Consider the following 18124-nt stretch of genomic DNA (forward strand, 5'->3'; position numbering starts at 1 on the left):
GCAGCCACTAGAGTGACTGAGAAAGCTTAATGAATAAAACATGCCACACAGCTGCCAAGGATACTTGCATTTTAATAGGGAACAGTTTGGGGCCAAAAGAATTAATCTCTAATGGTGGAATTACAAGCATCAGCAATGATTTAGGGAGGTATTAAGCAAAGGAAGTTGTTCCAGTACCCCTGAAATCCCAACAAATGAGCTGACGTGAGTGCGCAAGCCCTCAGCAAATAGCAAATATGCTGCAAATTTAAGGGATTAATAATATTATTGCTGACAACTTCTGACTCTGCCTGCCAGTGACCAAGCCTGCCACTACAGAGACAAACCCGGATGCTCATGGGAGCCCAGGACACGCACTCTTTGGCCTGGAAAGCATCCATTTGGGAACTTAGTTGCCAGAAAAACTGAAGAGAACCCTTCCCTCCATCTGCCACTTAATCACACACACTGAGAAGATGCATAATTAATTTGTTCTCAACAGTTGCTCTGTGGCTGGAAGAGTGAGGGCATTTCTGGAATGGCAATTACAGGCACACACAAAAAAATGTCATGTAACAAGCAGAATAACACATCCATCCAGCCTGCTTCCCTTCCCTTCCCCATCAACTCTGTTCAGGCCATGGGCCTTTGTGTGCAACAGGAGTGGGAAGGAACAAAAAACCAAATCCTGAAAGATACAGGGAAGGAAGACTCACTTTAACCTCAGAAAGGGGAAAAGGTGCAAAGTCCAGGTACAAGGTGAACATCAATGAGCAGGACATTTGAGAGACAACTAAATACACACAGGAATTCAATGCAATTAAAGAATTCTTGTTAATTTCATTCATTGTGATAATGACATGAATATATACAAAAATGTCAGTTGTTAGAGATGCCCATTGAAATTACAGGTGAAATGCCCTGGTTTTTATAATTTAAAAGTCTTCAGCAAAATAAATAAATGAAGAAATTATGGCAAACTATTTTAGATCTAGGTGCCAGGCATAGGGTTCACCACATTATTCTTTAAATACATCTGAAATTTTTCATATATAGAGTTTTTGTCTGTGCTTTTGTTTTAAGATTTAAGGCAGATCCCTACCTATTGTTCCTAACATTTCACTGTAGCCCAGGAGGCTGTGTGTTCTAGACCTGGGCCAGCCTTTCTTGTCTCATTGTGTACCACATGCCTTACCATCCACCCTAGTCCATCATGTCAGACTCCTTTTGGGTCCTGGAACATCCATACTCATTCCCATCTCAGGACTCTGAGGCTTATAGCTTCCTTTTTCCTAGGGCCAACTTCATGAGCATGTGACCAGTGCTACAGTTAGACTGCACCTCACACTCAAAAGGGCTCCACACCATGGTTTAACATGAAAGACAGAATAACACCCCCCAACAAAGATGTCCACGACCTAGTCCCTGGAACCTGTGAATATGTTACCTTCCTTGGCAAAGAAGGATTAAGGCTGCAGAAGAAATTGAGGTCCCTGATCAGCTGACCTTGAGATAGATGAGCTTAGATTATCCAGGTGGGTCTAGTGTAATCACAATGGTTCTTCTAAGTGGAAGAGGGGGGCACAAGAAGAGAACCAGAGATGTGGCAGCATGGGGACCTAGCCAGATATTGCTGGCTCTGAAGATGGAAAAAGAGTGTTTTGAGCCAAGGAACACAGGTGGCCAATAAAAGCTAGAAAAGCCAAGACAGTGAACTCTCCCCCAGAGCTCCCAAAAGGAACACAGCCCTGCTGATGCTGACACATTCCTTTTAGTCCAGTGAGAATGGTTTTAGACTTCCGACCTCCAGAAGTGTAAAAGAATAAATCTGTACTGTTATAGGGCCTCCCCTGATAGCTCAGTTGGTAAAGAATCCACCTGCAATGTAGGAGACCCTGGTTCGATTCCTGGGTCAATAAGATCCACTGGGGAAGGGAGAGGCTACCACTAAGTTTACAGTAATTGGTTACAGCAGCAATTAGGAAACTAATACAGCGTAGCTGTCTTGAAATTCTTCATTTTATCTTTGGATGTGGGTTTTGCAAATAAAGCTGAATGGGACAGTGGAGCAAGCTCACACGCAAGGGTAGATGGAAGGCCATAATGCAATTAATAAAGCTGATGGAAGTTCACATGCAGCTCACACAGCCCCACCTCCCCCGTGGGTGCTTGGCTGCCCTTTCCTCCCCCAAGCCCAGTACCCCGGCGCCATCTGTCATCTCTACTTCCTCCCCACAGTTACAGCTGCTCGCCTCCCAGCAAGGCAACCAGGTCATGTTGGTGGAGGAGGCAAACCTTCTTCCATTGCCCTTTGTCCCCACTGGGGGCCTTGGTATAGCATAAGAAGGGTCAGGGCCACTTCATGCCCAGTTACATTCCCCTTCACCCCAGCGGTGAAAACACAAAATGAAATGGGAGGTGTCTGGCTTGGTTGACTGGGGCAAGTTGGAATAAGTTGCTTCACTCCTGCACGTATGTTGAAATAGTCATTTTCAGAATGCAAAATACAGCTGCTGTTTTTTTTGAGGGGAGTGATTTTTTGCAATTGAACGACTTAAGGTTACAAAGGACCATGTTATATGGGTTACCCTTTAGTTTAACACATGAAAGTATAACATTTAAATATCTATTCCCCCATCTCCCCATATGTTTTTCTGCATGTTCACATTCAACTTGAGCTATTGAATAAATTTAAGAACCATGTCTTGAATGAAGTGTAAAAAGATACACAAAAGAAAAATTTTTTAAAAACAAGGGTCAGGGTCATACATCTGTCATGCAGTATCCCGCCACATCCTAGACCAGCATCACCAAGACAAGCTCAGCAGGTGACTCAGCAGGAACTTCTCACTCAGGCCCAGTCCACGGCCTGAGCACCTCCCAGCACAGAGGCTGTGAGTGCTTGGGAGCTTCCCATCCACTGTGGGCAGCGGGGCCATGGGAAGGGGAGACTGACTCCCCGCCCAGCCAGAGGCCTGCATGGTCATTGTGCACTGGGCCCTGTGAATTACATAACCCGCCCTGCCTCTTCCATATCCTCTCAGCTTTTCACATGCTGGTTCTTTCGGCAGTTCTCAGTTTCATCTGGGAAAATACCCATGTCAGAGAACATTTCCTAAGCCCAGCTTCAGTCACTCTTTATCCCATGACCACGTTTTATCTCTTTTAGGGCACTCAGCAAGAGCTGACATTATCTGGTTCACTTACCTCCTTGAGTCACTACAAGGTATTCACCGAGCCCATTTTATGCCAGGCACTGTTGTAAGTGCTGAGGGTACAGTGGCAAGAAAAACAGACTGAGGCTCTGCCCCTCTGGGCCATACACTCTTGTGAGTGTCATCAATTGCTAATGACCTGCTATCCCCTCAAGAGCAGACTGTTGTATACCCAGCACCTCACACAGTGCCTGGCACATGGTAAGTGCTAAAAAGTATTTATGCAGGGAAGTCCCCGGAGGTCCAGTGGTTAAGACCTCACCTTCCAACGCAGGGGCTGCAGGTCTGATCCCTGGCTGAGCTTCATCTGGTGGCTCAGATGGTAAACAATCTGCCTGCCAATGCAGGAGACCCAGATTCGATTCATGGGTCAGGAAGATCCTCTGGAGAAGGGAGTGGCTACCCACTCCAGCATGGCTGCCTGAAGAATTTCATGGACAGAAGAGCCTGGCAGGTTATAGTCCATGGGGTCACAAAGGTCTGGGCACGACTAAGAGATTTTCACTCTCATACTTATTCTTGGGGAGCTGAGCTCGCACATTCCTTGGGGCCAAAAAACCAAAACATAAAAACAGAAGCAATTTTGTAACAAAGTCAGTAAAGACATTTAAGAATGTTCCACATTTCAAATTTTAAAAATCTAAAAAAAACAAAAAACAAAAAACCCACACATTTGTTGCCCAACTGACTGTATGAGTGACGAGTGGCCCAGGTACTTCGGGCTGTGACTGGGCACAGCATGGAGACATCCTTCTTCATCCCATAGAGGGTGGAGCGTAAAGACACATCCCAAGAGCAAGAAATTGGAGGGAAGGAGAGGCCTGGAGACAGACTGGGGGTGGGAGAAGGACAGTGCCCCATTCCCGAAGCATGTGGCCTTCAATCAGCCTCACATATGTCCCGCCATTATCTGTCAACAGTTTATTTGTATATTTAAGTGAAGTTATTCCGCTAATTGGACATATGTCTCATGGTTCTACAAGGAAAAGTCTATTAAAAAGTCTTGCTGTAACAGGCAAGAGCTTTGAGGGTAGTTTTATTCAGGAACAGGAAGGGAGTTGAGTGGATTTTAATTTGGTAGAAAATAGCTGCTTGGGGCCAAGACAGTGAGAAGCAGGGAATCAAGAACAGGCTATTAGATTATTAGTGTTGTTAACAAGCGCCTCCATCACCCGTACAGCTGCAGAACGCCTTCCATCAACTTTATTAGCTGTATTATGGCCTTCCATCTACCCCTGCTATTCCAGCGATCCCCATTTTGGAGAGACGTGGCCACTGAGGCAAGAAAAATGCATCTTGCCCAAGCCAGGATGAGTGTGGCCTCGGCCCCTGCAGCCTCCCAAGCACATCAAGGGGCGAGAATTTCAGAGTCTTAGATGAACAGCCTAGAGGGTTTCAGGAGAAATGACAGAGGACTTGGGGGATGGGAGAGAGGCGGAGGGAAAACCCTGGACTGTCAAACTCCCTAAAACAACAAGTTCACCCACGCCTTGACTGCTGGCTGAGAGGAAGCGTGGAAGCTCATTCGGTACAGGAGAGCGCGCCGGGGAGTCGAGTGGTTAGAGACACAGGCTTGGGAGCCACACTGCCGGGGATTAAATTCAAGACCCTACACTGGGGACTTCCCTGGTGGCCCGGTGGCTGAGACTCTGCGCTCCCAACACAGGGGGCCCGGGTTTGATTCCTGATTGAGAAGCTAGATCCTGCACACCACAACTAAGGAGTCTGCATGCTACAACAGAAGATCCGGAATGCCACAGTGACGACCTGGTGCAGCCACAATAAATAAATAACTTAAAAAACAAAAAGAGACCCTCTTAGGGGGTTGAATGGTGGCGCCCAAAAGATATGCCCACGTCCTAACCCCCAGAACCTGTGATTGTAATGTTCAGTGGACAAAAGGGTGTTTGTAGGTGTAATTAAGTTCAGAATCTTGAAATGAGATCTTCCCGAGTTGCCCAGATAGGCCCTAAGTCCAATGACAAGTGTCCTCAGAAGAAAAGAGAAAACCGAGGCAGAGACTGGAGTGATGCAGCCACAGGAAGGCCTAGAGACAGCAGCAGCAGGAGGAAGGGGGCGTCCCTGGGGCCCCCAAGGGAGGCCTGGCCCTGTTGGCACCTTGTCCTCATAATTCCAGCCTCCAGAACCGTAAAAGAATGAATTTCTGTTGGCCACCTCGTTGGTGGCCATTTGTTGTGGCAATCATAGGAAACTAATATACCTGCTTCCTCGCGGTGGGGCCTTGGACAAGTCACTTAATCTGTGCTTCAGTCCGTCCATCTGTAAAGGAGAGATGATAACAACAGGATCCACCTCGGGGTCCTTGTGAAGTCGTAACAGAGAGAGAGCTCTTGGCACAGTGCCTGTCCCGTGGTGTTTGGTCGATGTAAACACTTGCTCTTAGCATCAGAAGCCACCTGGGGAACCCATTTTAAAAAAATGGGTTCTCCAGGCCTCACTCCAGAATCATGGAAAACAAACTCTAGACTACAGGGTCTAAAAGTCTATACTTTCAAGGCTCCCGGGGTACTTCTGATCATCTGTCAGGTTAGGCACCACCTGTGAGCTGTCACATTCCCCGCTCCACAACAGAGTCTCTGCTGTTTCCAGGAAGCTGTCCTCTGGATGCCGATTTCACAGCTGCACTAAACTACCCAGTCCAGCACTCAACGCCCTTCGCGCTAAGAGGGTCCAGCTTTTGCCAAATCCCCCATCGTGTAGCTTCACCCATTTCCCTGGTGAGGTAGAAACAGCTTGGTCAGACTGAAAGCACCCAGTCGAGGGTGAGAAAGGAAACTGCAGGGAGACTCTCAGTGGAAAAAGCAATCAGCAGTGACAAGCCCAGCCACGCTTAGTCTGGGATGAACTCTGAGACGAAGAGAGAGAGGCTGAAGTTGGGGTTTCTCCAGCTCCTGCCCCATGGTTGCTGTTCAGTCACTCAGTCGTGTCTGACTCTTTGCGACCCCATGGACTGCAGCATGCCAGGCTCCCCTATCCTTCACTATCTCCTGGAGTTTGCTCAAACTCATGTCCGTTGAGTCAGCGATGCCATCCAATCATCTCATCCTCTGTCGCCCCCTTCTCCTCCTGCCCTCAATCTTTCCCAGCATCAGGGTCTTTATCAATGAGCCGATTCTTTGCATTAGTGGCCAAAGTACTGGAGCTTCAGCTTCAGCATCAGTCCTTCCAATGATTATTCAGGGTTGATTTCCTTTAGGATGGACTGGTTTGATCTCCTTGCTGTCCAAGGGACTCTCAAGAGTCTTCACCAGCACCGCAGTTTGAAAGCACCAATTCTTCAGTTTGGTCATGGTGAAAGCACCCGGTCCAAGATGAAAAAGGAAACTGCAGGGAGGTTTTCAGTGGAAAAAGCAATCGGCAGAGACGGCTGGCTGTGGTTAATCTGGGATGGACTCTGATATGAGCAAAGACGGGCTGAAGCTGGGGTTTCTCCAGCTGCTGCCCCATCAGCACAACACCATCTCTGGGGAGCAGGGCCCTCTGCCCTCCGCCGGCTCCCCCACAGAACCGGGAGGCAGGGGCAGTTGGAGAGCAGCTCGGCGGCAGCAGCAGGAAGCCAGCCCGGAGGATCAAGGCAGCCCATGTACTCAAGGGAGCTGCAGACGCTGCACACGAGGAATTGGCTAACGATAATAATCGTGCTGATCAGAGCGGAGAGATGCCCTCACACAGGCAATGGCCTCCCAACACCGGAAAGCCAAGGGCTTATTTTGTTTCACTTCAGCTGTGGCCTTTGGAAAGAGATCACTGCTTCTGAGCAGCAGGAACAAACACCATCCCAACAGGCAGCATTAAGCCCGAAGCAGCCCTAACAGACAGACAGGGTGAGCTGGGGGGAGAGAAAAGCTAGAAAGAGGGCGGCCAAGCCCAGCAGGGGAAAGACTGAGGCAATGGTGGGCGCAAGCCATAGTCTGGCCCAGCATCTGCTACAGATGGTGCAGCCGGTGTTTTCCCAAGTGTGACCTGGTTACCAGTGATGGTGTGCAAAAAAGTGGTACAAGAGGCAATCTGGGGTGGTACCCAGAACATCAGAAAAAAATAAATCTTATTTGCATATGCATTAGACCCACAGAAAGAAAGCTAGTCTATCAAATCTATGATTTCACAGATATGTTTGCTTAGAACAAAATCAAATAAAGGAAAAAAGAGTCAATAAAATGCAAAAGGTCATACCACTACATGAATAGTGGGATACAGAGTGGGAATGATAACCAGTGAATTCAAGACAATGCTTGCTTCTGGTTATACAGAAGGGAGGCTGGAATCAGGGAAGAAGTACTAAGGAGTCTACAATTGTATGGGTAAGGTATCACTCCTGAAATTGAGCAGAGAGTGTAAGAGTGGTCACTAAATTATTTTATACCTTTTTTAGGTCCTGTATTTCATTTGTTTTAAAAACATAAGAGGCATGCAGACATGGGAAAATGGGTACTGCTCTTGGCCATGGTCCACAAGTTACTGAGAAGTTTAGAGCAACCAAGTAGACAACTTGGCATTTGCGAGGTCTGCCTGGGAACCACAGAAAAGCCACGCAGTGGCCCAAGCTCGGGGGGAAGCACAAGGCGTGCACATTCTCCCCCAGGGCTCCTACTGATGGGAATGGACCCCCAAGAGGCTTTCTGCAGCTCACACCAAGACCCTCCAGCCTCCTGCTGTGGAATTCTCTCTGAATCAGAAAGACGCTGGGGTCAGGGCCACTGCAGAAAGTCATGGAGGTTTGCAAGGCAGTACTCAGAAAGGTTTGTGTATACTGAAAAGGAGGTGCTAGATTCAATAGCAGACTCTGGTCTCCCTACGCTTCAGGCCTGGTCCTCAGATGACCCAACCAGAGCAAATTAAATGCAGCTCATGCTCCTGCAGAAATTATCACAAACTCTGAGAAAGCCAGTCATCAAGACGGCAAGGATTCAATTTCCCACCTGCTCTATGCAGCACACTGTGAGGCAAAATATTCCATGATGACAAACAAAAGCAGCAAAAGGAGTCTGCGGGACAGAGTCCATGAAAGCTCCCTGAAAAGCATCCACGCCAGGCTGACAGATACCGAACGTGCCCTGGAACAGTGGCACCATTAGAAAAGGTGGAGGAGGCCATCCTGGCAGGTACCCCCAGCCCCAGCTGGCTGAGCAGCCCCTCCCACGCAGGGCTCCTGCCCCCAGCCTCTTGGCTAGGAATTAGCTGCTGTCTGGGGTGAGAGCTAGAATGAAAACACACTGATCTCCTGCAACTGGAGATTTCACGCCTGCTCCCCCACCAGGCTGTGGGCAGCTGAAGGGTAGGGGTTGAGCCTTATTTCTCTTTATATCCTCTGAGCCTGAGCCTGAGCCAGCACCTGGCACAGAGCAGGCTCGATCAACGTCGGTGGATGGAAGAATGGTGAAGGCAGGCATTGGTTTGGCCAGGAGAGTCCCAAGTTCCAGAGAATATTCCTAAAGAGCCAGATGCTGCTACAGTTCCCCTTGCAGAGCAAGAAGGTCTTTAAGTTGCTTATTGAATTATCACACCCTCACTAAGCTGAGAATGTGAAGTGAAAGTCGCTCAATCGTGTCCGACTCTTTGCGACCCCATGGACTCTACAACCCGTGGAACTCACCAGGCCAGAATACTGGAGTGGGTAGCCATTCCCTTCTCCAAAGCTGAGAATGTGGTAATCCTCAAAACCATCAATTGTTCAGCAGCTCAAGAGTGGAAACCCTTTCCCAAAGCCAAGAGCTAGCATCCTCTGGAGGATTCCTCTGGAGGGTCTACCCTCCCCCGCACTGGGGAATGCAAACCTCCCAATATTTGTTGAATTAATAGCTCTTTGGTTGGCGGATTAAATAAGTAAAGGGATCCCAGGGAGAAAGCTCTATTGCCCTTCTCTCTCCTCCTCTGGTTCCCAAGCCCACCCCAGGCAGAACCACAGCCTCGGGGCTCACACCGGGGAAGAAGCCGCACAGACATCTTTGGCTCTACTTTTTATCCAAATTGGTGCTTTCCCCAAGGTTGCAAGTGGATAAAAAGGGAGACAACCAATAATAGAGGGCAAAGAGGCAAAGAACCAGGACTGGGCAAGATCTGGATGTCCAAGCACAAGTCCGGGATCTGCCCACAAACCTGCGTGGTCCTGAAGAAATCACAGCCTGCCTCTGTACACTGGAGCCTTGAGCGGGCTGATGCCAAAGATGTCTTTCAATGGATCAAGTATAAACAGTCATCGCCTTACCTGAGACACTTATTCTGCTCCTCTGACCAATAACCACTTGTCAGAAGTAGAGTCCATTTTCCCCCCAAATACCTCACCATATGCCGTAGTTCTAAAGGTTGACAGAGTAGGACTCCTCCCCCTAAAATGTAGAATTCAATAATGTTGAAACTGGTCATCCCATATGCCAGCCCGAAGCAACCTGTGTCCCTAAACAAAGTCAGGTGTGAAGGTTAACAGGGCTTAATGGGCACCAAAGGGTCTTACAGCAAATTTATAGCTACCTCCCCTTTCGAGAGTAAGAGCAGCCTGTCCTCAAGTTTCAGGACTTGGAGGGAGCCCCCCTAGAGGTGTAAGGCTCCTCTCTCTCCCTTCTCTCGCCCTCCCTGTGGAAGGAGCAATCATCAACCAGATTGCTGAGTTCGGCCCACCTCTTCCTCTCTCCTCCCTTTTGGGATCTGGAACTGCATCCACCAGCCCTTCCCTGTCCTAAGAGGCAGGACCCTACATGAGAGGCTTGTCCTGCTTCATCTATACCTGGGGAGGTAAGTCTATCAAATTCAGAGGTGAAGCCCGCCTGCTCCAACCCAACATTAATCAGTAATAAAGCTGACATCTCTGTTCTCCACCTGGCAGAGTCCTGCATCTCCTTGGTTCTGCTTCTCAGGCCAAGAGGAAAAGAATATTTACATCACTACCTCCTAAGCTCAAATATTTATTAACCATAGTAATTAATATGACACACACATATTGAGGACCTGAAGTATCCCAGGAAGCAAACCACAGGAGCCCCATGACTGGCTCTGTAACATGAAATTGAATTCAGCTAAAAAGATCCTCAGTCACAAGAGCAATCAAGGTCCCCTCCCGAAATTAGGACTCTGATCAAGGAAGGAAAAGGCACATCCAATTCCTCTCACTCTCCTGCTCTTCCCACTTCAAACACACACACACACACAGAGATCCAGCATGCTTCCCCAAGGATATATGTGGCCTACTCATTAGGCCACAAGGAACAGAAAACTGAACTCAAACCATCTGAAACAAAAGGAGAATTTCCTGGCATAAATAAAATGAAAAGTCCAGTGGTCATCTAGCATCAGGCTCAGCTAGATCTCGAGATTCAAATGACACATCTCTCTACAATACTGATTCCATTCACAGATGGGCTTTCACCCCATGGTGGCAAGATGGCTGCCAGCAGCTCTAAGCCAACATCTGATACTCTTAACTAATCCAGCAGAAAAGACAGTGTCCCCTGAGGGACACCCTCGAAAGTTCTAGAGCTGACTGATGCTCACTCACCAGAACTGGCTTGGATACTCAGAGGAGTGGACTACACTGACAACCCAAGTCACACGTCCACCCTGAGCGTGGGGTGAATCCCACTCAAACCTCATAGCATGTATATATGAGATAGGGGTGGGTCCCCAAAGGAACATTTAGATGCTGCTCCCTAAAACGAGAATGATTCCTGCACTGTAAAACTAACATTTGTCCACTACACCCCGACCCCTCGGTCAGAATCAAGTCAGTGCTGCCTCCTCCAGCCCACTGTCTGGATGTCTGGACCAGCAGGGACTTCTTTGTGCTTTGTTGCTGTTGGTGTTTTAGTCGCTAAGTCCTGTCCCACTCTTTGGGACCCCATGGACTGTAGCCCACCAGGCTCCTCTATCCCTGGGATCTCCCAGGCAAGAATACTGGAGTGGGCTGCCATTTCCTTCTCCAGGGGATCTTCCTGACCCAAGGATCAAACCCCACGTCGCTTGCATGGGCAGGCGGATTCTTTACCACTGCGCCACCAGAGAAGCTCTCCTTGTGCTTTATGCACAAGGAAGTTCACACCCGCCGTCTCTGTTTATAAGCATTCTGGGTGTCAGGAGCCTGGTTCTCCAAGGTATCTGGGTCCTGTCCGGTGCCCTCACTGCCTAGCAAAGTGCCCCTGTGCCCTAGGAGACACTCCTCCACCCTGGCTCCCACCCACTCCTGACACTGAGCTGAGTCACCACGGTGCCCGCCAGCTGAGCACCAACCTTGAAAGGGCTTCCCGAAGTCACTGCCAGCCAGGCTCATCTGGCGCCCGCACACTCCGGGACCCAGGGATGCTGGCTTGACAGGTGAGATAATTATGTCTTCCCCTTCACTCACTTCTCTATCAGTCTCGCAGACCAGAACAGACACGTGTTCCAAGGGAAGAAAACACTCCTGCAGTATTTAGTTGTGCTCTTTCATGACACCCAGCTCCCCCTTCCCAGGTGCACCGCCCCCCGGGGTCCAGCCTGCACCCTGTTATCTGGTGCCAGCCACCACGCGCTGCTGATCTCTCATCAACTGCCAGGCTGCACATCCCTTATTGCATCACCCCAGCTTCTCCTTGACCTGCAGCCTCAATGCTTTCCAGATGACTTATACCCGAAGGCCAACTGTCTTCAGGGCACCTGCTCCCCTGCCCACTCTGCAGATTCCCCAAGGCAGAGGGCTCGCCCCTGTCCCCATGGCCTAGACTTCTCTGTAGAATGTGGCTCTGGTGGGTTCCAAGGCCCACAGCACTGTTTAGTTGGAGAAAACGGGGTAGGGGAAAGCAGGTGGCATTGAGTCTCAGAGACAAGGAATTCGAGATCTTCCAGTAAAAGCTAACATTTCATCCATTCGTTCATGTGTTCATTCAACAAACCTTTATTTAGGACCTGCTTTGTCCCGGGGACTGTAACAGGTGCCAAAGATGTGAAGATACACAACACAGACCAACTCTCTGTCCTCATGGAACATACCTTCTAATAGACATCTGACTTATTTTTGATACCTGTTTTATATGTACATTTATAAAAAACTGGCTCAGACACTATCCATATAATCCTCAGTAAGTGGCATAGCCATCTGTAGCCCACAGACAAGGAACACCGCACTACAAGAGGTTGAATGACCTTCTTAAAGCACACGCTCAGGTCTTCTGACTACAAACCTTACCCTTTCTGGGGCGTCTCCCAAGGCAGGGAGCTAGCAGGTTACAGCCTGGTGTTGAGACAGATGTTAACTCAGTTTTCAGGCCTCATGGATAGAAGTAGAAGCTGCAAAAAAAAGAAAGATCCAGCCCTTGATCTAAAGGAGTTTAGAGATCTAAAGAGAGAGATCTAAAGAGAGAGAAAGACACATAACCACCTATCGTGTATGCAGAAACAAAGATAGACTGATTAAATCCAAATAGGAAGATATCTCTGTAAAGATATCCAGGCAGCAATGATCACCTCCAGGCAGGAAAACTGGGTACCTGAGAAACAGGGAGATGAGGATCATTTTTTATGTTCAAATATTATATATTTTGAACTGTGCACCAGTGAATTTACTTCCCATTGAACGACACTTTGAGGATGCAATCAGCCAAATCCTGAATGTGGGAAATTTCTCAGGATAAATGATCTGGCTTCTTCAATAAGCAAATAGCTTCTCAGAAAAAGAGGGAGGGAAAATATTACAGACTTGAAAAGATATAGAAAACAGCAATCAAATGTAATATATGCACTTTGGGTGGATACAGGTTTGAATCAACTTGAAAAAGAAATTTTGGAGGACAACGAGGAAGATTTGAATATGGACTACCTATTAGAGGTATTAAGAAATTATCGTCAATTTTGTTAGGTATGATGAAAGCTGAGCACAGAAGAATCGATGCTTTTCAGAATGAACTGTGGTTCATTTGAAGAAGACTCTTGAGAGTGCCTTGGACAGCAAGGAGATCCAACCAGTCCATCTTAAAGGAAATCACTCCTGAATATTCACTGGAAGGACTGATGCTGAAGCTGAAGCTCCAATACTTTGGCCACCTGATGCGAAGAACTGACTCATTGGAAAAGATCCTGGTGCTGGGAAAGATTGAAGACAGAAAGAAAAGGGGATGACCGAGGATGAGATGTTTGGATGGCATCATCAACCCAATGGACATGAGTTCGAGTAGCCTCCAAGAGTTGGTGATGGACAGGGAGGCCTGGCATGCTGCAGTCCATGGGGTTGCAAAGAGTCGGACAAGACTGAGTGACTGAATGATCATGGTCCTGTAGTTATGGTGGTCCTTATCTATTACAGACAGATACTGAATTTTTTCAAATAATATGATGCTGGAGATTTGCTTGTAAGTATTTCAGCAAAAAATAGTAACAAATGAATGAAGTAAATGAAGGAATGAATAAAGGGGACAGTAGATAAAACAAGACTGGCAAAATGCTGACAATTTCTGAAGCTGGATAACAGTTCCATAGGGGTTCATACTTCTCTACCCTTGTGGATGGGTGAAATTTTCATAATGAAAACTTTAAATAAAAATTTTAAAAGTAATTATTCCAGCCGGCTAGGATGACTGAGGAGGAAAGCGTCACAGAGGCAAGGTGTCTGCGCTGAGTCCTGAAGGATGACGAGGAATTTTCTAAGGGGCAGAGGGCCTTCCAGGTTGAGCAAAGATACACAGATCTATCACACAACTCTATCACACACCTCTCTCTGGAAGAACCAAAGGTATCTATCATGCTCAATCGCACAGTCATATCTGATTCTGCAACTCTCTAGACTCTAGTCCACTAGGCTCCTCCTCTATGAATTCTCCAGGCAAGAATACTGGAGTGGGTTGTCATTTCCTCCTCCAGGAGATCTTCCCACCCAGGGATCAAACCTGCATCTCTTGTGTCTCCTGCACTGGCAGGAGGATTCTTTACCACTGCACCACCTGGGAAGCCCAAAGGTATCTATACTTGACCCCAGACTCAACTTACATCCCACACAAGGGCCCTCTTGCTTAATCCCCCAACTCTCTGGAACACATAGGCAGAGCACCAAAATCAACTACCATCTTCTAAATGAGAACAGAGTATGTGGTCAACAGCGCCACTCGGAGGCCTAGAGCAGGGGAAGCCTTCAGAGGATGGGAAAGCAATTAACCTCTTCCCATTGGGTTTTGCCTGACGAGGCAGTTTGGAAGCCAGCTGAGTTATATAAGGGACAGCTTGCCTTCTGCCTTCCTGAGTCATCACAGACACTTGCGTTCCCCGGGAACACACACCAGCCTCCCCAACAGCACCTTTTAGATTTATAACCTTAGAACCAGAGGGTCCAGCCTCACGGCAGCCTGGCAGCCCAACCCCTGGGTGTTAATACAGCTCCCCTTCTTCCTCCCAAGCCACCTGCCTCAATCCCCACCCTGTCCCCTGCCCACCTCCAGCTGCACACCAGAAGCTTGCTGGCTTTGCAGTGGCCCGGCTCAGATGGGTCCCACGGGTCCTTACCTTGGATCGAAGCTGCAAGTATTCCTCTGAGCCATAGGGGACACTCCTCAGGGATGTAAGATAGTCGTAACTGATCACAGCTGTCTGTGAACCAAGAAAGAGGAAGGCTTAGCACCAGACATCAAATATTACTTCGCTATCCAGGGCCCGCATCTACAGGCCCCTGACACAGGTGGCATGTCCAGAGAAGCAATCCCATCTCTTAGAGGCCCTGCCGCCAGATTCTGGTCTGGCTGGTTTCTCCCTGTCAGTCAAGGCTCTGCACAAATACCATCCCTGCAGAGACCCTCAATCTAAAGAGACCCCCACCCACTGGGAACTCCCAATTATTTATCATGACAAACCACCATCCAAAGTTACCTTGCTCATTTGTTTCCTTGTATATGGACAGTCTCCACTTCGCTAGAAATTAAGCTCTGTAAGCACAAGGGCATGTCCTTCCTATTTATCATCGCATCCCTTGCATCTTTCACAGTGCCAAGCGCACAGGTGAATGCTCAACAAATACTAGTTAGATGAATGCTGCTGGATAAACTTATCCCACCTCTCCGTATCACAAATAAACACCATTTCATATTTATGTTTGCTCTAACAGCATAAGTTTTAAATCTAGGTCCCTCAGTCAAAACTACAGAAGAGGTTCCCTTATGTTTGATGAATCAGAAAGTCACAGGCTCCCAGGGATCTCAGGCACAGAGGAGCCTTGAGGGTTGCTGAGACCAAACCTTCCCTTTTAGAATTCAGCAACTGCGGCCCTTAGAAATTAAGGAACTTAGCAAGGCTGGTATTGAGAAGAGTCCATTCCTTTGTCTATGCTCCCAATGTTTCATTCCATTCCATATATACTTACTGAATACCAACCACTAGCAAGACCTGGCCTGAGCGGTCCACAAGGATAATTAAGACCAGAGCCCTGCATTACACTCAGTGAAATAAGTCAGACAAAGACAAATACTGAATGATATCACTTAAAGTGGAATCTAAAAAATACAACAAGCTAGAGAATATAAAAAAAGAGGCAGACTCACAGATATAGAGAACAAACTTGGTGTGGTCACTCACCCAGAGCCAGACATCCTGGAGTGTGAAATCAAGTGGGCCTTAGGAAGTATTACTATGAATAAAGCTAGTGGAGGTGACGGAACTCCAACTGAGCTATTTCAAATACTAAAAGATGATGCTGTCAAAGTGCTGCACTCACTATGCCAGAAAATTTGGAAAACTCAGCAGTGGCCACAGGACTGGAAAAGCTCAGTTATTTCAATCCCAAAGAAGAGCAATTGTTCAAACTACTGTACAATTGCTCTCATTTCACATACTCAAGACAGTAATGCAAAATCCTTCAAGCTAGACTTCAGCAATACATGAACGGAGAACTTCCAGATATACAAGCTAGATTTAGAAAAGGTAGAAGAACCAGAGGTCAAATTGCCAACACCCATTGGATCATAGAGAAAGCAAGGTAATTTCAGAAGAACATCTATTTCTGTTTCACTGACTATGCTAAAGCCTTTGACTGTGTGGGTCACAACAAACTGTGGAAAACTCTTAAAGAGATGGAATACCAGACCACCTTACTGTCTCCTGAGAACCCTGTATGCAGGTAAAGAAGCAACAGTTAGAACCAGACATGGAACAATGGATCGGTTCAAAATTAGGAAAGGAGCATGTCAAGTCTGTATATTGTCACCCTATTTATTTTAACTTCTACGCAGAGCACATCATGCGAAATGCTGGGCTGGATGAATCCTAAACTGAATCAAGATTGAAAGGAGAAATATAAACAACCTCAGATATGCAGATGATACCACACTAATGGCAAAAAGTGAAGAGGAACTAAAGAGCCTCTTCATGAGGGTCAAAGAGGAGAGTGAAAAAGTTGGCTTAAAACTCAACATTCAAAAATTGAAGATCATGATAACCGATGCCATCACTCCATGGCAAATAGAAGGGGAAAAAATGGAAGCAATTTTTTTGGATCCCAGGATTTTATTTTCTTGGGCTCCAAAATCACTGCAGACAGTGACTGGAGCCATGAAATTAATAGACGCTTCCTCCTTGGAAGAAAAGCTATGACCAACCTAGACAGCATATTAAAAAGCAGAGACACATTACTTTGCTGACAAAGGTCCATCTAGTCAAAGCTATCGTTTTTCCAGTAGATGTGAGAATAGAGAAAAGAAGGCTGAGCGCCAAAGAATTTGATGCTTTTGAACTGTAAAGTTGGGAAAGACTCTTGAGAGTCTTTTGGATAGCAAGGAAATCAAACCAGTCAATCCTAAAGGAAATCAGTCCTGAATATTCATTGGAAGGACTGATGCTGAAGCTCCAATACTTTGGCCACCTGATGCAAAGAGCCAACTCATTGGAAAAGTTGATTTCCTGATGCGGGAAAGATTAAGGGCAGGAGGAGAAAGGGGCAACAGAGGATGAGATGGTTGGATGGCATCCCCAATTAAATGGACATGAGGTTGAGCAAATTCTAGGAGATAGTGAAGGACAGGGAAGCCTGGTGTGCTGCAGTCCACGGGATTGCAAAGAGTCGGACACAACTTGGTGACTGAACAATAGCAGTGGGGAGAGGGAAATAGGGAAGGGCAGAATTGGGGAAGGGGATTAACAGGTACAAACTATTAGGTATAAAATAAGCTACAAAGATATATTGTACAACATGAGGAATATAGCCAGTATTTTTAAATACCTATAAATGAAGCATAGCCTTTAAAACCTGTGAATCACGATATTGTGCACCTGTAACTTATATAATATCATACAGCAATCATATTTCAATAAGAGAATTTTTTAAGTATCACTTCCCTTCAAAAAAAAAAAGACGACCAGAGCCCAGAACTTTAAAGAATATACAGCCCAGTGAATCTACAATAACCTCAATAAAAATTTCAAAAGAAAAAAAAAAAGAAACTAAGCCAAATAAAAACAAAAATCCAGTACCCTAAATGCAATGTGATATCCTGGAGTAGATCCAGAAACGGAAACGGAATAAAAGTGACCAAATCTGAATAGAACCTGGAGTTCAGCAAATAGCAATGTATCAATGTTACTTTCTTAGTTTTCATAAATGTATCATGGTCATGTAAGATTTTAATATTAGGGGAAACTGAATGAAGGGCATATGGGCACTCTGTACTATCTTTCCAACTTTTCTATAAACATAGAATGATCCCCAAATAAAGCACTTATTTAAAGAAGAAAGGAATGCACAACCCAGTGGCTGGTTTATATAGCACTGACTTATACCTTCGTCCCTCCTCTTGGACTATGCAGATCCCTAAGGTTCCATCCAATCCCACTCCCCCTGAGACACACATCCTGTCTCCCAGCCCACAGGACTCACTCCTGTGTCTGAGGTCCCACAGTAGCCGTCACCCGAGTCATGCAGCTTGACACAATCCCAGGCTTTAGACTGTTTTTCTGACCCATCCACGTGGACACTC

The 18124-nt window shown here is 46.9% G+C and overlaps 1 protein-coding gene across 4 annotated transcripts in view; it reads right to left on the reverse strand.

The window, feature by feature from the left end:
* The window catches only part of ADCK1 (aarF domain containing kinase 1), a 130666-nt gene that overhangs the window by 93382 nt on the left and 19160 nt on the right, over positions 1 to 18124 (reverse strand). For all 4 annotated transcript variants that reach the window (XM_061156517.1, XM_061156519.1, XM_061156516.1 and 1 more), the window contains one exon: positions 14670 to 14753. In XM_061156517.1, the coding sequence (XP_061012500.1) occupies positions 14670 to 14753 (84 nt within the window). The remainder of the gene's footprint in view (positions 1 to 14669; positions 14754 to 18124) is intronic.

Source organism: Dama dama, chromosome 12 (genome assembly GCF_033118175.1).
Source record: "Dama dama isolate Ldn47 chromosome 12, ASM3311817v1, whole genome shotgun sequence".
NCBI classification, from domain to species: Eukaryota; Metazoa; Chordata; class Mammalia; order Artiodactyla; family Cervidae; genus Dama; species Dama dama.